Source organism: Squalius cephalus (assembly GCF_949319135.1).
Source record: "Squalius cephalus genome assembly, chromosome: 16".
Taxonomy (NCBI): Eukaryota; Metazoa; Chordata; class Actinopteri; order Cypriniformes; family Leuciscidae; genus Squalius; species Squalius cephalus.
In genome coordinates, this window is record NC_137137.1 from 30,453,126 (window position 1) to 30,474,032 (window position 20,907).

The following is a 20,907-nucleotide window of genomic DNA, read 5'->3' on the forward strand; positions in this document are numbered from 1 at the left end:
GATGTTGAAGCACCTCACCCTGCTTTTAAGCCTAAACTTGACATAAACTGTAAACTTGTTCCTCAAATCTGATTGGTTGATTGGAAAGTTTTTCCAGGATCAACAAAGATGTTGATCCAGGAACATGTGGTACTTGGCGAAATCACGTTCACCGTAAGTACATGACACGTACTGTAAAATAAAGGCCATCCACCTAACCCTAATCGTAACTATAGTAAGTACATGTAGATATTTAATATTACACAGTACTTATTTGAGTTGGTACAATGCAACTATGTCACCTTAAAATAAATACTTTAGAAGTTTAATTTTTGGTTACACTTTATTTCAAGGTGTCCTTGGTACAGTGTACTTTATGTACTGAGTAATATGAATTAACTACATGTACTTGCTGTAAGGTTAGGTTTTGGTTTAGGGTTAGTTGCATGTAATTATGCATCATTTGTAGTTATTACTACAGTAACTAAATGTAACATCTAACAATGACACTGTAAAATAAAGTGTTACATTTTTTAATCAGCAAATAATACATTAGATTCAATGAATCGAAACCAAGCCTGTAATGCTACCGTAAAACATTAAGTATTTAAGTTTGTTTATGCTTGTCTTGTCTATTTATTTGGGTCATTTAGTTCCCCCTGTGATCAGCAAGCTGATGGATGCGATCTCAGACCACCATTGGTGCATTCCCTTCAGCGTGGCGGGTAACCCAGAGCCGAAACTGAGCTGGTTATTAAACGACCAGCCCGTGGAGGAGGGCAGCTTTATCCATACCATGATCCACGATTATTCAGAGGGGGAATACCACGGTTGCTTACAGCTTGACAGTCCCACACACATCAACAATGGGAACTACACGCTGATGGCCAGTAATGCATACGGAGCCGACCGCAAGGCAGTATTCGCTCATTTCATGCATGAGCCGTGGAACGGTGAGTTGAAATTAGCATGCAACCAAATCTGCTAAATGAATAAATGTAAAATCAAAACAATTTCTATGAATGTGTCTTGAGAAATTGCCTTATTTGTTTTCTTTTTCATGTTTATTCATCAGAATCAGTTACTGATCCGCTGTATTATGGTGAGTCTAGTTTAAGAACTTAGAATTATGGAATATTATGAATGTTTATAGCCATAGTTCACCCCAAAATGTTTGATTTTGACATTATTTATTCACATTTGTGTCATTTCAAACACATACGACTTATGATTTTCTTGTGTTTCATGCAATAAAGTCATATGGGTTTGGATGTCAATGTTGACAATTTTCATTTTGGGGTGAATTATTGCTTTTTAGTCATTTATTACATAATACACATATTAATTATAATGTTATAAAATCTTTGTTTCAAAATTTTTGTAAGAAAAAAGTGATAATTCATAATAATTCTTGCATTTTCTTTTTCTGTTTGTCTTCTTGTGTGTGAGATCCCACTACAGGTATGTACAAAAGACACAAGAACATACACAATTATAGATGATAGGTTTGTAATCTATGCACATATATCTGAGTGTTTCTTCTCTTCCAAACAGATGACACTCCTCTTGGACCGCCTGAGGACAAAGTTGCTGTGAGTGAAATTTAATTATTCTTAAGTTTCATAATTTCATAGGTTTTTACTGCTTCAAAATAAAAAACTGAAAAAAGTCTGTGCATTACAGCGATTTTATCACGAGTAGGATTTTACAAATAATGTGGGGTGGAGTTCCTAAAACCCCTTAACAATGTTAAAATCATTGTAACACTCTCAAGTGGCTTATAGACTTTCAAGTGGCTTATACACTTTTCTTTTTTTTTTCTTAATTGAGCAAACAATACAATACAATACAGATAAGCACATAAAGATAACAAGAAAACCAAATACAGACATTTTTTAATGGCAGCAACAGCAATATGATAATTGACATTGATGTTTAATAAATAGTTACTTTTATTAATATTAATAATTGGAATTAACAAGTAATATAGTCAATTATGGCTGTTCATGCTTGACAAGCAATGGAATAGCTTGCCACAATTATATATAATGTATGTTTAGCATAATTTTACAACAACTTCAAATGCATTTCATCAAATCAGAATTGGTCTAAACCTTTTTAAAATAAATACACTTTTGTAAATTGTATTACTTCACAGTGTTATGGCATTGTTATGTTGTTATTGTTATTGTTTTGTTCCAAACCTGGAAGACTTTCATTCATCTTCGGAACACAAATGAAGATCTTTTTAATGAAATCTGAGAGGTTTCTGTCCCTCCATTGACAGCTGCGCAACTACCACTTTAACTTTAAAAATTCATAAAGAGATCGTAAAACTATGAATTAAGTGGTTTAGATTAAATTTTCTGAAGAGACTCGATCGCTTTATATGATGAACAGATTTAATTTAGTCTTTTATTCACACATTGATCAGTGAACATAAACAGAAGCTCAACCGAACCTGCTTGTGGCGCGAGAATGAACCTCATTGGTTCTTGCAGAAGCTCAAACGTGCTGTGTAACACGAGAATGAACCTCATTGGTTCTTGCAGAAGCTCAAACGTGATGCATAACATGAGAATGAACCTCATTGGTTCTTGTAGAAGCTCAAACGTGATGCGTAACACAAGACAACACAACACGTCAAGCGAACATGCTTGAGCTTCTTTTTACCACAACTGATGTGTGGGTTGATGAATGTTTATTAATGTCTCTTCAGAAAATTTGGACTAAACCACTCAATTCAATTCAAGTTTTACGATCTCTTTATAAACTTTTTGAAGTGTTAAAGTGTCTGTTGCGTAGCTGTCAATGGAGGGACAGAAACCTCTCAGATTTCACTAAAAAGATCTTTATTTGTATTCCGAAGATCAACGAAAGTATTACTTACGGGTGAGTAATTAATGACAGATTTTTTGGGGTGAACTATCCCTTTAAGCCATCTGTGATGTATGTTTGTGACCTCTAGATGCCCAATCAGTTTTTAGTATAGTAAACTCGTCAAAATCTCTTGGAGAGTAAGTATTTTTACCCAATGAAGCTTTGAATGCAGCGACTGCTCTTTGAAGACTCTTCATTCTGCTTGTAGGTGTACGTGGTCGTGGGAATTGCAGCAATCACATTCACAGGCTTCATCTTGATGCTTGTCATTCTGAAGTTTGGACGCAACTCAAAGTTTGGAATCAAAGGTAAGCACCTCTCAGCTCTCTGCCAAACCTTCATTAAGGACTGCTTTGGAAAGACACATTGTTCTGGGCGGAATAAGTGGGTTTCCTTTGTGGAAATTGAAAAAGAGGAATGCTAAAGGAAGGCTGTGCTTCGACTCTTTAATGAGCTGTAATAATTACTAATACACACTTAATCTATTATAACATTTGTTTCTCATGGAGAATATTAAAGAGGACTTATTATGCTTTTTTACATTTCCAACTTTCTTTAGTGTGTAATGTTGCTGTTTGAACATAAAAAGTTCAAAAGCACAAAGTCACTCCAGCAAGAATTATTCTCTATATCAGTGTCACTGTTTCTGAACTCCCTGAAACGCCTCCATTGTAGTCTGGAGTTTTCTTCCGAGAATGAACATTTCACAATATTCCTGATTTAAATAATTCCTGCCTAAGGCATACGGAAAATAAAGGGGCAAGGCCTGATTGAGTTAGTATTGTGTTGAAACTCGTGGGATTTCCCAAACATGCTCTAAGCTGTTGACCAATCACAACACACTGGTCTAGCCGACCAATCACAGCACATTGTGCTTTTCGGAAGGAGGGGCTTCATAGAGACAGGAACTAAACAGAGTTACTAACAGACTGGGAAGAGAGGAGCTGCAACAATATCAAATGTGTGAAAAAATAAGGTGTTTATTGAACATTCAAGCATAAAAACCTGTTCAAAAGCTAAACCAAGACTATGTAACAGGGTATAATAGGTCCTCTTTAAAAAGCGCTCACTAATATATTAAAGTTTGCTTAAATAATCTTTACTGACTACTAGATACTAAAGCGTTTTCTTGCATTCTTGTTTGTCTATCCCAATGATGTGTGCCATGCTTCTTGACTAAAAATGGCTCCTCTTAGGGAATAAACTTGTGCATTGTGTTGTGGAGGGGGTGATTGTTTTTCATTTAGTAAGTATGTTAGAAGATTTTTCTTACATTTTCTTAAGAAAGGAGTGTGAAAGTGCAGATGTTGCTGCCACAGTGCTAGTGTGGTTGCCTGGGCCTTGCTACAGTATATGGTGGTTAAGGTGCTCTGAGTAGTTTCTATTTCATTATGTTGTTGCTAGGGTGTTTTGGGTGGTTGCTAGGTGGTTATTTACTGGCCCTGGTATGATATTCTTGATATTCTGATCGCTATGCCTTGGGTAATGCTTTCATGTAAATCTAAGGAATTTTTCACCCATTTTATCATCAGAAATTGTAAATCGTAAAGTAATTGCACATCTCTTCTTAACAAATTGCAGTTTTTTGTCCGTTAAAAACAACAACACATGAAGAGTTACATGCCAAATGTTAATACTAAGGGACAGATTTACTAACAGCTTGCGCCAGCGCAAACCCCCCTTTTGTGTTAAAAAACTACTGTCAGTAAAATGTCAATTTAACTACTACTGTCAATTTAAATGAATCATGCAAGGTGATTTACTAAGGGTTGCGCTAGTCATTTTACTGGTGTTTACGCCATTATTTAATGCCCAACAAAGCATGTCTTAAAGTCCGCGTGAACCGGAAGTTGCAAACGACTTTTCTCCAGTGTTGTGACGTATTTCCCAGTGAAAAGGAATATTGAACAGAGGGCAGGGTTTTACTCTAGCGCTCCTCCTCTCCATCTCTCACTCATAGACTAACGGTTTGAGAGGAGTGGTTAAGCGTTTCCCAACCCAAGCCGTCAAACCTACATCATCAGAGAAGGAACGCCATTCCAGACCGGAAGTAACTTTTCAGACTTTGATTAAAGATTACGACGGCAAACAATTTTTTTCTGTGTATTAACTTGCACAGATTAATTTTTCACTACAAGACTAGTAATATGCACTAACAAAGTAAATAGGGTCAATTTTGATTTCAGTTGGACTTTAAGAAATTTAAACAATAAATACCGTTTTGTGGCTCTTTAATGTGTGGTGACAGATTGCTGTGGCGCCTCAGTTAAAGCTGCTCGTGAACCGATCATCTCTTCCTTCTAGTTAATTTATAGCTTCAAATAAACATAAATGAACATCAGAAGGAATGTTGTTTCAACCGCGGAAAGACGTCAGTACAGTTTTTCAAGTTCAAGTCCACCGGCATTAATCTACTAACTCTCCTGACTGCTTTGTCGGACAAAATGGCGGATTCGGCAGATGGTGAATTATGATTGGTCAGAGTGCCTGTCAATCAAATTTGCCTGAATTTGCTCTGTTTAGTAAATCTGGCCCTTGCTGTTAAGGTTCAGTCACATTAGCGAAATTTTGGTAAAAAGTGTAGCAGTGTATGAAGCACAGCTCACACTGAAGTCACTTTAAAACCATTAGGCTTTCGTTTGGACAGCGCAATGAATGGGGAAATCTTTCGCCTTTTGCTAGCGAAAATTTGCTGGACATCAGTAAATGTGACCGCACATAATCTCGGCACTTTCTCTGTAATTTACTTATGATCCTCTACTGCAGATTTTCACTGGTTTATTCCCCACATATACGTGTGTTTGCGTTTGTCTTGCTCCTGACAGCTTGATAGTCAGTTGGTCTCTGAGTGAGAGCGTGTGATTGTTTTTGTGGTTTCTCTGTGAGGAAGTGTCGAGTTAGATGTCCTAAGGGGCTTATTTTCGCACAGTGGTCTTGAGTGTGTGTGTGTGTGTGTGTAAGTGCCTCCTTGGTTGTCCACAAGGACAAAATGCATGATTACTTACTTATATGAAGGTTTAATGCCCATGTTTTATGATCCTAATCATGCTGTAATCACTGCGTGAATGTGTTTTCACTCTATTTTTATTTTTTCATTTAATCATTTTATAAGGATTTGTGTGAAAACTTTATTTCAAGATTCTTTAAACCCAGTGTAGCATAGAGAAAAGCAGACCCCTGCACCATTCAGAGAGGAGCGGAAGTGGAGTGGGAATGAGGAACGAGGTGAAATTGTAGCCCTCGGGTTCAGGAAGTGTGGGTGTCTGCAGAGACGCAGTTCTCCATCTGCCTGACAGAGAGAGTCAGCAACCTTGTGCTTATCAATGATTCAGAGGCCAGGTATCAGTTTTCTCTGGTTTGGACGAATCAAAAAAATCAATAAAGCTTGTCAAGGTCAGAAGTATCATCAGTCTTTGACTCGTGGTCTTTGGTTAACAAACTAAAGGTGCTCTTCACCCTCAGCCACCATCCCACAATTCTCCTCTCTCCACCATCAGACGTGAAGGTCTTTATAGGAATGTCCCTGGTTCAAAACAACATTTGAATACTTTGAACATGACTCAAACAAACCAAGAACCGTGTTTAAAATAATGCACTTATAATAGAAGTCTATGGGGAAAGGCTCTGCTCTGGAAAAGGCTGTTTTGAAAGTACAGCCAAAAGTGAAAGGCTATATCCAATATTTTAACTTCTGTCATGACCATGGAAAACTTGTATTCCAGTAACTTTCATATGAATATTAGAAAGAGTATGTTAAAATTGGTAACAATTTACAACAAGGTTCCATTTGTTAACTGCAACAGTTAACTACTACAAACTAAACATGGAAAAACACTTCCAAAGGATTTTATAATCTTAGTTAATATTAATTTCAACATTTACTAATACATTATTAAAATCAAAAGTTGTATCTTTTATGGTTATTAAAGGAACATGAGCTAAAATTAAACTAGCAATGAATTTACTTTGTGATTTTATTAACTAATGTTAACAAAGATTCATACTGTAACAAATGTATTGTTCATTGTTAGTTAATATTAATTAGTGCATAAATTAATGTTAACCAACGGGACCTTATTGTAAAGTGTTACCACAAAAAATTTTGTTGGTAATCTAGAACAGAATGTCTAACCCGATCTCATGAGAAAATATTACTATTTTACGAGGTGGCGATTTGTACAATGTGAATTGTCAAAAAAAGTAAGATTTTTTTGGGGAAAAAGCAAGAATGAAGGTCCACCCCTAAACAAAACCGCCACTGGGGTGTAAGCATGCCATACAAAATGTACGAATGAGATCATACAAAATAGCCACCAATTCACAAAAACGCAAAATAGTTATGAATTGCCATGAGAATGTATTAGCATCTCCACCACAAAAAAATATGAATTTAAAGCTAAACACATTTTATACAAAATAATTAATTTAATTGCTTTAACCTTAAAATTAAGCTGCATATTTCTGCTCTGGTCTGGTACACTTTCCCCATGGACTTCACGCATTACTGTAAGGGCCCTATCTTGCACCCAGCGCAATTGACTTTGTACACCGACGCATGTATCATTCCTATTTTGCACCCAACGCACAGCAGACTTTTCCCTCCACAGACGCACGTCAGTAAACTAGGAAATACACTTGCGCTCCCGGGGCGGTTCAGCGCAAAGAGGAGGCGTGTTCCGGCGCAAACGTTCCCTGGTGCTATTTTGCAGGTTTATTCCGCCACTGATCAGGAAAAATCTAGTTTAAAGTCAGTGGTGCGTTGCGCATGTTATTCATATGCTATTTTAAGGGCGCATGCTTGGCCATAATCAATGTAGCGTGTGCACAACGCACATACACTTTGATTCTCTCATCTACACAGAAGCAGCAGTTCTCATTTTTGCAAATCATACATTATTACGATAGATAGATAGATAGACAGATAGACAGATAGACAATTTATTATAAAAGCATACATCTAGCTTACACATTTACCCAAATTATCATACGCCTGTTTAACCGTATGTAAAGTTAATTTGGGTGTGTTTCTCCATCCCCAATGTGACTTCTCTCTCTTTTACGGCCGTGACCAGAGCGTTGCTCTCCTCGGCTGAGTGGTACACCCAAACCACACCTATGAATAATGAAGCTACTTCAGACCAACCCATTTTAGATTTTCGTCGGGCGCAAGAGTCATTTATCCCGCTGGTATAATAGCAACAGCGCCCAAGACCCGCCCACAAAGTTACTTGCGTTTTGCGCTTGATACTTGCGTTTCTGACCGTTAAAATAGGGCCCTAAGAGTGTGTTCACACTTGCAGTTCGGTTCTCTTGGTTCTCTTGGTTCTTTTGGTCCGGACCAAAAAAATAAAACAGTACATTTAGTCCTGATTTACTTAGCATTCACGCTGTCATTTTTAAGACAGATCCTAAAGATGGCAAAAAAACAAACAAATTTTGTGATGGAACTTCACTGTAAAAAGTGAACAGTTGGATCAACTTAAAAAAATTACTTCAATTGGTAACACCTAAAGAAATTAAGTTTTCTCAACTTAAATTATCACGTTTTGCAGGATTTCATGATTCACTTTTTACAGTGTTGTTGAACAACCAAAACAATGCGATGTGCTGGGCTAATGCGCTGTATGTGCGTAGCCTCCATATGATGCCGTTTTGACTGGCTGAGAACTCTTGAAGAGCTTATGAAATGTGTAAAGGGGTCAAAACAGCGTCAGGAATCCCTCCGCTGCGAGGAGACACGGTTCTAATGCATGTACTGAACTGTGATGGGCATTGTAGCTCCTATAACGAGAAAAAACTGATATGCTTCAGTATTCTAACGTTTTTAGGGTCGCAACTGGTGACGTTTTGCAGTTGAACCGTACTAAAGTTTGTTTGGAAGTGGACTGGGGATGTGTTTTGATTAACCAACCCTGGTGCGATTGCTTTGTTCAATCTGTTCATTTGAATTAGTGTGAACGACCAAACCCTGATGACACCAAACAAGCGGACCGAGACACTGAAAAGATGGGTCTGAGACCCATCGTTTCAGTGTCTCGGTCCGCTTGTTTGGTGCGCACCAGGGTTCAGATGGCAGCGTTCACACTTATTCAAATGAACCTCACTAACAGAGCAATCGCTCCAGATCGAACCAAACCTGTCAAGTGTGAACAGCCTAAAATGCATTTTTTTTGTTGTTTTTTGTTGCTTAAACAGTTAGTTTCAGTAACAGTAGCTTTGAAATGAGTTTCTGTGATAGTCGACAGCATGCCAGAGATGCTAGAAAGAGCTTAACTTCTTTTGAATGCAGAACATTCCTTTAAGTAACACAAAATACACAAAGGCTAAAGCACCAATGTGCGTTTTGTAACTGTAAAAAAAATGTAATATTTAGGTTCTAAATGTATAAGAAATTTAAACTCGTGTTTTTGATCACATTATTTTAAAGAACTATTAAATCACAACCAGTGTCACAGATCTAGATGAGGTGCACGACTGCTGTGGATGTTTATTAAGCGCATGCAGTACCACAGTAAAAAGTCCAGCCGGCAGGCCAAGGGCACATTACAGTGTTTCTGAGCACACTGATGGTTCATTATTGTGAAGAGAGCATTCAATATTCAAGTGCATTCAAGCATTCAAGTGGCTGACCGATACTAGATGTCTAGAGAGCAGGGAGGCCGTTATAATGTCAATATATATATGCAAGAACACAATTTAATGACGACAAAAGAGATGTACACTATTGTTTTAATTAAATGAACACTTATTGTACACAGTACTTAAATTCCCTTAAAAAAAAAGGAGCTTTGGCAGATTTTGGAACTGACACAAGAGTGCACTATCAAATCGAGTGTGTAGTTATTTGGCTATGCTAGTTTCTCAACAGCTAATTAAAGAATATTACTGATTCAGGTAAATGTTGATTACTTAAAAAATATATTTCTGCTACTTTCTTCTTTTCTGTAAAACAAAGAAGCAAAAGTCTTGGTTATAAAGAGACATTTACACTGGAAGTGAATGGTGCTAATTCGTTAATGTTAAAATTCTCACATTTTCAATAGTATCGCCACAACATGTTAACGTGTTTTTAGTGTGTTTTTTCTTTGTAAAGTTGTTATATACAATTTTACAAAACAATGGCAGTAAAATGAAGTATTAAGTATTATTTATATACTATTATAGTTATTTATTAGTATTTTGAATTAAATATTTTATTTTTATTTTTCAGTTTTCATTTTAGTTTTAGTAATTTTAGTACTTCAACTTATTTCAGTTAGTTGCCATTGGTTTTTAGGTGTTTAAGTTTTTCATCTAATTTACATTTTGTTTTATTTCTGCTTTATTTCAATTGCAATTTTAAATATATATATCTTTTTAGTTTTAGTTAACAATAACAACAGTGCAGTCAAAGTGCCTCAATGTAACCTGTTTTTTTAAGAAAATGAGAGATGAGTCAAAATCATTTTTGACTCCTCATAGCAAAAACTTATATTGAACCCAGAATGTTCTACATGCAACTTAGTTGAAAAGAATCCATTAGCTTTCATATTACTATGTGATTACATTATAATTAGTTAATTACAACATATAACTAAAGAGCATTTTGTGGATCTGCTTGTAATTAAACATTTTAATAATTAATAGCATGTAATATGTGTAACGGGCACTGCAATGTAAAGAGATGCCATTTAAAGTTTCATCAGTGATTAGATTGCTAGTGGTATATTTGTCTGGTAAGGGTTAAGGGTCTCATTTCATTGAATTCTTTAAGATGAACAGAATAAGCCCTGATTTAGCGTTCTGAAAACTCTCATTACCGAACGGCGACTTCCGCCTGTCATTCAGAGTGCGCTCAGCTCTTAAAGTGTGTGTGTGTGTGTGTGTGTGTGTGTTAAGAACTTGGGGGTGGACCTGCCTTCCCACCACATGCATAGTTGCCATAGTTGCAAGCGTCATAGTTACTCTGTTCCAACGATGAATCATTCTCACAGAGCATGAATCACCATTAGCTGAGATCACACACACATTCACTTGTGTAACATGAACAACACGCACAAACATGCCTAAGAAATGCCTGTGTTGTCTTCTCTCTGGTTAGCGATCACTAGGGCTGTGTTCCCACTGTCAGTCCAAATCCCATTATTTGTGTATCCGATTGGAATCTGATCTAAATGATTGACTGTCCACACTGCGTTGGGATGCGACACTTTGCAACAACGCAACTTTGTTTCTGTAGCGACTTTCAGCATGTTTAGGACTAACTATCCCTCTTTTGTACGTCTGCCACACAGCTTTTGACTTTAACCTCTAGATGCTAATAACATTTTAGCAGTTTGATTATTATAATGATGCATTCCAAAAAGTCTGAAATTAGTTGTTTTATTTACCGGTTTCCCTTTTTCTCTGTTTTCATTTATTATTAGAAAATTCAGTTTGCAATGTTTTATATATTTTCTTGTTTTTTTTATGTTGTATTGTGTTCATTATGTTGAGTTTTGTTTTGTTGTGTTTTGGTTTCTTTTTAGGTTTTGTTTTATTTCACAATGTTCCCGTCGAGGTTGTGGCGAGATAAGAATGACTGTGGTCACACCAGACTGAACTGGACCGAGAATTTATGGACCATTTTGGGAGAGAGGTTTATGGCTGACCCCACCTGCAACACGCCAAGCCATCTAGCCAATCATACGATAGCTCACTATAGACAGGGTGGATTCTTATTGGTTGTTGCAGAAGAATGGTTCTCTAACTAACCCATGCAGTGGGGGAATGGTGTGACCTGGTCTCGTACTTGTGCTGAGAGGAATAAATGGGTGAATCCGTCACCGGGTTTGCTGTAAGCTGCTAGAATCTGTGTCAGTGGGCAAATGAACCCTTGATGCTTTAAGAGAGAAGGACAGATCGCACCCAAATGGAGTCGCTCATAAATGAATCATGCCAGATGGACCTTTTTTCACCCTGTTCACACATTTAATGACCAGATAGCAAAGTGACAGCTGAACCATAAAGATTTGCACGTACTGAAAACAGACACATATGTGTGAAAAGAGATAGTGTTCTCATTTTAATACACACACACACAAAATATGTACGAGACAGTGTCTTGTTCATCCTTTCATATTTATGTCTAGTAAAAATGCAGATAACACACTTTTAATATATATTTTGAATTGTGAAGATTTGTGGCCACTATTACTAAAACAGTATCAGCTGACACTCGGGATGTTCAATTCATTTGAGGCAGAAAATCAGACCGCCACTGAAAAATCCTTAAAGTCTGCATGAAATCACAGTCGCTTTGATTTACTTTCTTAATACATTTTCATGGTCTTACTGGGAACGATTGATCAGACGAGAAAGGAAGCATTTGGAAGATGCTGTTTCGTGCAGAAATTCATCACATTGTGGAAGTAAAATGGGAATGAATAATCTTTCAAATAAAACTGCATTTGCGCAGTTGTTTAATCACTGTATTTTGCGACAAGTGTGCACGTTGTTTATCAGTACAAACAAAAGTTTAATTTTAGACATCATAGACTCACTAACATACAGTAAGTGTAAAATGTAGTTCATTTTAACTGGACATGCACAGCTGCATAATTTTATTCATAAAATGATTTTATCTTTATGTTTGTTTTTGTTTGATTTACTGTGTCGTGTATATATATATAGACTTTTGGAGTTTTGATTTTGTTAATACAATGTATTAGAGATATAACAACCCCAAGCTCATCAGGAGTTTTGTTATTTCTGCAAAATGAGATTGCAAATCAAATGATTTATCAAAATATCATGAAGACAAGCAAGAGATGGTGCTGCATTTAATAAAATGCATTACTTCAAATAACACGCTGCTGCTTTCTTGTGTCTGGACGTCATCATCGCTTTAGTCGGCCTGACAGAAACGCTCTTCAACGCGCATAAAAAACAATCCGTCTCATGTCCCAAAGTGGAGGTGGAAGAATTTCCTCTTTTGCCCCCCCTCCTACTCTTTTTCTCTCTTTCTGTGTGTCTCTCTCTCGCACACAAACACAGATGTCAAGAATGAAAGGCGTAATGCAGTATGATATTGCAGCTCGGAGGCAGTGATTGGCTTAGACACAGAAACTGTAAGGTGAAGTTTTCGGCATTTCTGTGAAGACCTTTGGGTGACTTTGAAGTTCCCGGGTGCAGCTCGGAAAAATGAAAAGCTCTTTTGAAACCAGCTTTTTGTCCCTTTTCACTTCATTGTGAGTGGCAGTTTAATAAAGGCATGGCCAGGACCGTTTATCAAAGGCGCTTTAGGGGGCACACGGCGAACACGAACAGACCCCAGCGGATGAAGATGCCCCCCTTCCTCTAGCTCCCACTGGGTCCCTCCTCATGCTTGGGACGGCCCTGGGCTTGGCATTAACACAACCGGCCTCACCACAGCTGGGCAGTTACTTGCTCTTTGTAGGTAAAACAGAGATCAGTGTTATCTGGGTACGCAATACGTGGCGTGTAACAACGCTATCTCACCACCAATTCGTACAAATTTGTACGAGTGAGTAAGAGGTGGCTAATTGGTACGATTTTTCTAAACCCCAGTGATGGGTAGGTTTAGGGGCGGGGTCAGGGGTAGGTCATTCGAACGAACTCATACGAATTGGCCAACTCGTAAAATATGTAGCTACAATTTAGCTAAAATCGTACGAATTAGCCACCTCGGGTTGCGTGTGAGGCTGAAAATCACTGTAACCGTAGACCTGCAGGACAGAAAAGCTGATTTTTGAGGTGTGTTCATGGACAGTTTATCTTTTAATCTAATCTTCTGTAATCCTATTTCAGTCGTATAATGTGTTGTATTATGTATAAACCTGCTAGGCAGGCCATTAGCCACTCCCCAATGTCCTGCATGACACTTTTATTTAGATTGTTGCCGTCCTCCCTTCTGTTCACAACATCTGTTCTCTCAATATGATTTCTCTTTCCATTCCTGGGAGCCACAGTCCCTCCTCTGACCCCTGTGAACATGCTCTTTTTACGACAAATGTTTTCTTTTCAATACCCGGAAAATATCCAAAGGGTCTCGTGTTGATTTAGAAGTCGAGACGAATCTCTCAACAAACTCTGTGACCAAAAACAAGACAAGTAAAAGTATATAGTCTCTAAAAAATATCTCAAATCTAACTTTTCACCTTTGGACTATGTGGTTGCCTTCAAGCATGCTGAGTGATGCAGTCCAGTTTAACAACCCCCAATGTGATGACACATGGTTCGGAAAGAAAATCAATACTCTCACTTTAAAAAGCTTAGCTGGATAACAAACATTCCAGTAATTTTATGTTTGGAGTGAAGGATTTTGATGATTTTGAAGTTTGCTTTCAGATTGCCCTGTTGAATCTCTGTCCATCTGCGTTTTCATTGGACATGTTCTTTCAAAGAGAAATGCTCATGGGGGAATGCTGGGCTTGTCTGGAAAAGCATACGGCCATAGGTCTCTTGCTAGTTACTATGTACTATATATATTTCTCACAGTATTTATACGTCAAAAATTTGTTTTAAAATAAATTAATAATTCTATTCAGCAAGGATCCGTTAATTTGACCAAAAGTTTCAGTAAAGAGTAAAGACTTGCATAAGTTACAGAAGAAGAAATGCTGTCCTTCTGGGCTTTCCATTCTTCATAGAATCCTTAAAAAAGTTTTGTGGTTGCTCAAAAATATTAAGCAGCAAAACTTTTTATCAACATTTATAATAATAATAATAATAAGTGTCTCTTAAGCAGCAAATCAGCTTATTAGTATGATTTCTGAAGGATCACTTGACACTGAAGACTGGAGTAATGGCTGCTTAACTGAATTCACACGAATAAATTTAAATATATAAAAATAGAAAACAGTTATTTTAAATTGTTATAATATTTCACAATATTACTATATTTTTCATCAAATAAATGTAGCCTTGATGAGCATAACAGACTAATTAAAAAAAAAAAACTAGTATAATCCCCATACTTTCGAATGGTAGTGTACATTTGCCAAAATGTGCATCCCACAATGCAATGCATCTGACTTGAACTTCCATTTCCAGTGTAACAAGTGAACCAGAAGTAATAACAGCCAAGATTTTTTACACTTGCAAGTGATCTATCCTGACAAGGTCATGTGACAGCATTAATCATTCCATAATAGTGTTTTTCATACTGTAGTATAACCAAATAAAGTATATACTATGCAATAAAGTATATAGTATGCTAGTATTTATTGTGAACAGCCCTGGTCACCATTCACAGTGTCAAATATGAATAAGATCTGAGAGCACAGTTTATTTTTAACTTTCTTAATTTAGGTTTATGGGGGTTTAGGATAGATTTTCATCTCAGACCAGTGAGAAAATGTGAAATCAACACGAGGAAGAAAGAGAGAGTGTTTTCCATTGTTACTTGAACTTCCTGTGACCTTGGGGTCTTCAGAAGGAAGAGGGGCTGGAGTTTTACTGTCACACGAGAGGATGAGGGTGTTTTTGGTCTTTAAAAATAGCAGCAGGCATTAAAAGCGAGAAAAACGATCAATCTCTGTTATTTTTGGGAATATGATATTTTCCTCTTCATGTTCTGGCCTGAAAGAGCGCTCGGCACAGGGGTCCCAGTCAGTATTGCTGTGTAACCGAAATCCAATCGTGAAAACAATCCATCCGCTGCTGTCCTCTCTCAACGCTCTTTCCTTCCCACCCCTCATCCATCATTCCATCCATCCATCCATCCATCTATCCATCTCTTCTCATTAACTCCTCTGATCGATAGATCACTTCCTCTCTGCTAGCAAGAAAAAGAGTTTAAGAGTGTGTAGACTGGCTGGGTTTTCTTACCGGACACACACGCACACGCACACACACACACACGCACACACACACACACACACACACACACACACACACACACACACACACACACACACACACACACACACACACACACACACACACACACACACAAATGTGTGCAAGAGCTCTGGATTCAGCCTGAGAGTATCTGTGTGTATTTTGGCACATTCACTAAATATTCATCTGAATGTCCTCATTTAAAACAACTGAAAACAAACCAGTGATTTTTACTTGTGCTTGTTGCATTTCTGTGTTTGAACATTTAGTCTATTTTACATTTTTGTGTGCTAAAAGTAGGAAAACCGTTTATATATATTATGTAAATATTTAATAGTTTATATTAACATATTTCACATATTTTAGCAAAATTTTGCTGCCAAAAATACACTGTCAGTAGTATAGTAATGCATGAAGCACCACACACCAAAGTCACTTTCAAACCAAGCACCATTCTGTTGGTTTCTGTTCATGAGTCGCCGGTCCTCCTCGGCCCCTTGGCTCTAATGGCCCGTCCACTGTAGTGTCCATCACCGGTACACCTCAGCCCTTCACCCCTTCGGCTCCATCGAGCTCCAGTCCCCCAACCCTCTGCCTTGGCCCTCAGTGCCTGCAACATCGCCCTGGTCCTTCATCCCTCCGACTTCGCTTTGGTTTCTGGCCCACCTGACTCCGCCTCGGTCTGCAGATTCGCCCTGGTCAACACTGCCTTGAGCCCTCCAGCGAGCTCAGGTTTGCAGTACCACCGTGGCCTCCACTGGCCCCTCAGTGGTTCCTCCTTGGTTTCTCCCTCCATCAGTCCTTCCCTGGAGTCTTCCACCTGAGGGTCCTGGCCCTCCTTCCCAGCCCTTTGGGGATAATAGCACCTCCTCCCACCACTTCGGTGTTATTTGTGTTAACAGTGCCAGGAGGCGCTATCTGGGAGGGGGGTGTAATGTAACGTGTGGCCTGATCAGTTTTTGCTTGCTTTGTCGAGCACTTTTAGTTTGTTAGTTGTTTTCCTGTACCTTAGTTATCTTAAAGGAAAGTTCACTTAAAAATTTAAATTCTGTTATAATTTACTCACTCTCAAGTTGTTTCAAACCTGTATGAACTTCTTTCTTCTGCTGAACACAAAGATATTTTGAAGAATGTCGGTAACCAGGAACAAAAATACTATAAGTCAATGGGGTCCATCAACTGTCTGGTTACCGACATTCTTCACAAATATCTTTGTGTTCGGCAGAAGAAAGAAATTCATACAAGTTTGAAACAACTTGAGGGTGAGTAAATGATGACAGGATTTACATTTTTAAGTGAACTATTCCTTCAACTTCTCATCAAAATAAACATGTAAATTACAACCTGTCACTCACATGAGATCACAGCAATAGCAAACCACAAAAATCCACTCAATTCCCAAAGGACAAGATCAAGTCCCGCCTGACATTTTTTATTTTTCATAAATAATATGTGACCCTGGACCACAAAACCAGTCGCATGGGTACATTTTTTGAAATTGAGATTTATACTACACATTAAAGCTGAATATATAAGCTTTCCATTGATGTATGGTTCGTTAGGATAGGACAATATTTGGCCGAGATACAATTATTTAAAAATCTGGAATATGAGGGTGCAAAAAAATCGACATATTGAGAAAATAGCCTTTAAAGTTGTCCATTCACTTACAACATACACACATATTTATCGTAGGAAATTTACAAAATATCTTCATGGAACATGATCTTTACATAACATCCTAATGATTTTTGGCATAAAAGAAAAATCTATAATTTTGACCCATTCATACCCGTGCGACTTGTGATTGGTTTTGTGATCCAGGGTCATATATGTACTGTTTGTGCGGTTCTAATGGGAACTGTTAAACTGTTCCACAGTTTAGGTGCAGCTACAGCGCATGCACGATCACTCCTAGATTTGAGCCTACACTCAGGAATGGTAACCTTGATTGACAGAGTTTTCACTGGATGATGTTCTAAAAGGTCAAAGATGTAAGAAGGTGCTAAGCAATTTAAGCATTTAAAAAGAAAGCAAGAACACTTTCATTTTATAATTGGTTTTAAAGTGCCAGTGCAGAAACACTTAAACAGGAGTAATATGTTCACGTTTCAATATTCGTCTTGCTGCCGCATTTTGAACCATACATCATTGAATCATATATCATTCATATAATATATGAAGATACAATATCAAAGTTAAAATTCGATGATCGACTACCAAACTGTATTTGTCAAGCCATTTCATGGGGGCTTTAATGAGTGAATATTTCATATAAGCCCATGCACAAACCAAAGCAGTGTTACAAAGCTGATAGCTTTAACCCAATGTAATTGTATTAGGTGGATTATCATGTTTGAATAGGACAATTGTGAGTTTCGATTCAAAGACAGCATCATGTAAATCACTGAGTGTCATGTATCTCAAGAGACCTTCAACATTCAATTACCCCTTGAACAGCAGAGAGAATCAATACAACGGCCTGAGTTTTGTCCGGCCTCAGGCTCATGCGCTGTAATGTCAGGACCCCTGATCACTTGGTCACTCCTGATTGTCTCCTCTTTCGTCTGCTGCCTCTCTCTCATTATTTTGCCCTCTTCACCCTCACCAGACTGCAGTCTGACCCCTGTCGATTAACTCCATTTGCAATGATTTTTGCAGTGAAACAAGTACTTAAACCGAATGGCAATCAATCAAACCCATGTGAAGCCTTTGTGTGTTGATAAAAATATATAAATATTAACATTAAAATGCTTAATATATAAATAATATATAACATAATGTATGCTTAATATATAAAATATATAAAATAATAGACTATAAAATATTAATATAAAATTCAGCTTTGCATCACTGGAATAAATTACATTTTAAAATAGAAAGCAGTTATTTTAAACTGCAATAATATGTCACAAATTCCCACAATATTACTGTTTTTACTGTATTTTTTTATATTTTATTGTATTTTTGATGAGCTGAAGAAACTTTTTTTAAATTATTATTTCATAAAAAAATCATAAAGACCCAAAACCTTTGATATAGTATACTCTGCAAACACAGAAAAGTGTAATTATAAAAACAGTGAAAAGTCGCAGTGCTGTTGGGTTGTATATATGGGTTGGAACGCCACTCAGCCAATCAAATTCAAGGACCAGAACTTGCCACCGTGGCAATGAGCCAATCAATCGCCCCATTAGTACAGCCATCAGTGTCTTCTCCAGCTCTAGATGATGTCATAATAGCTGTAAAACGGTGTTGACGTCCTGTAAAATCTGTTCATTATTTTCACAGACACTTTTGCTGGTAACAAGACGCTTGGGTTTTCTAGTAAATGCTTTAAGCTGTCATGTGCCATCAGAGGGGTCATCGCAACATGGCTGATCTCCAGTTTCCTGTTTTATTTTCTCAGATATCAATGAGGCTAATGCACCTCTACCGTCGCTATATCATTCAACATGCCACTGACTCTTTAAGCCAAATATTCTGTCTTGACAGTCTCTATCTTTTACTTACTGATGAATAACTCTGTTGTAGAAGTGCAGTTGGCAATCTAAGAGTAAAGAAGGAAGATGATGTCATGGTTAATGTGATTTACCCACGTAAGACAAGTTCCTGGATCACTTAGTTGGTCATGGAGCAACCGGCTTTGGGCTGGAATTACTGGCTTCAACAATATTTTTTACAATATCAGGCAGGGTTACGGATGGATCTACTTGGTCATGTGTTTTTAATTATGGAATAGCTACCCGTTCATTTATATAATAACAAGTCAAAATGGCCACCAAGACATATTTAACATGAATAGCAATCAAACTCAGACTTTGTGCAGGAGGTGCTCTAAGGCCCTGTACATGGTATTAAAGGGATAGTTCGGCCAAAAATGATATTTAACCCATGATTTACTCACCCTCAAGCCGTTCGAGATGCATATGTCAATCATTTTTCAGACGAACACATTTTCAGTTATTTTAGAAAATGTCTTAGATCTTTCAGTGGTTATAATGTGAAGCTATGTGAAGCTCTCCCGTTCACGGGAGATGGATGCCGGCGTATGACGTAGGACGTAGCGTTTGATTTAGCTGTACTTCGTTCTACGTCACGACGCTTCCTACGCTACGTCCTACGTCATACGCCAGCATCCATCTCCCGTGAACACACGTCGACCGTTGCTGGAAGCAAGATATTTTCATTTATAAAGTTTTAAATATGTATATTTTTACGACAAAACCGCACGGATTACCCTTAGAAGGCCTTCGTTTATCCCCCTGGAGCCGGATGGATTACTTTTGTGAAGGATGCATGCACATTTCTGGACTTGAAGGAGTGGACCCCATAGCTTCACATTATAACCACTGAAAGATCTAAGACATTTTCTAAAATAACTGAAAATGTGTTCGTCTGAAAAATGATTGACATATGCATCTCGAACGGCTTGAGGGTGAGTAAATCATGGGTTAAATATCATTTTTGGCCGAACTATCCCTTTAAGATGCATTTTGGTCAATCGAATCACGAGTGGGCGATGCTAAATACAGGTGTAAATGGTTTCTAAAATGTTTTGAGCTCGTCCACTTTCGACCACTTCCAGAGGTAGTCGAAAACACATTTGACAGGATTGCTTTCATAGTGTAAACACTCATGCGGTCGAATGTGTTTGAGCAGCCACAAAAGACCGTCTTCTTTCCTCCTACTGACCTAATGCATTCATTACAGGAAGAGCTCTTGCCAGATGGGATTTAAACTTTGTTGGCTGAAGATCCAAGTTTGGTTTGAAGACGAAAAACTTACCAAGCACAATGTTCTCTCAACAATCCTGATTTCTAACACGCACTAACACACACACAGCGTTCAGCTGGTCTTACGGCTGTCAGAACAGAAATGAAAGCTGCTGCTCTCCGTATGTTTTTCGTCGTCTCCAGTCGCGTTCATATGTAGAATGCATGAGCTTATTTTGTCCATTAGATCAAAAGATCTGAAAATCCCATACATTTACCCGCCCATAGACCCTCCCCTCAATTAAATCAGGACAGAAGTGGTTGAAAGTGGAAAGAAGAGATGGATTAAAGCACCAGGTTTAAACGGGAATGTGTCTCCCTCGTCTACTTGTCATCCGTTCAACCAAAACTCATCTTAATACCGGGTGCAAACTGGGCCTAAGATGCATACAAACTGTTTCTTTCTGTCTCTTTCTTCTGCAGAACACTTTTTTTTTTTTTTGAGCTATCG

General features: G+C 37.8%; 1 protein-coding gene across 2 annotated transcripts in view; it reads left to right on the forward strand.

Moving 5' to 3' along the window:
• ntrk2a (neurotrophic tyrosine kinase, receptor, type 2a) overlaps positions 1-20,907 on the forward strand; it is a 50,130-nt gene that overhangs the window by 10,142 nt on the left and 19,081 nt on the right. Inside the window, exons 8-12 of one of the 2 annotated variants that reach the window (XM_079896438.1) lie at positions 633-932; positions 1,055-1,081; positions 1,429-1,440; positions 1,534-1,571; positions 3,068-3,167. In XM_079896438.1, the coding sequence (XP_079752564.1) occupies positions 633-932; positions 1,055-1,081; positions 1,429-1,440; positions 1,534-1,571; positions 3,068-3,167 (477 nt within the window). The remainder of the gene's footprint in view (positions 1-632; positions 933-1,054; positions 1,082-1,428; positions 1,441-1,533; positions 1,572-3,067; positions 3,168-20,907) is intronic. The other variant, XM_079896439.1, reaches the window with a different exon arrangement.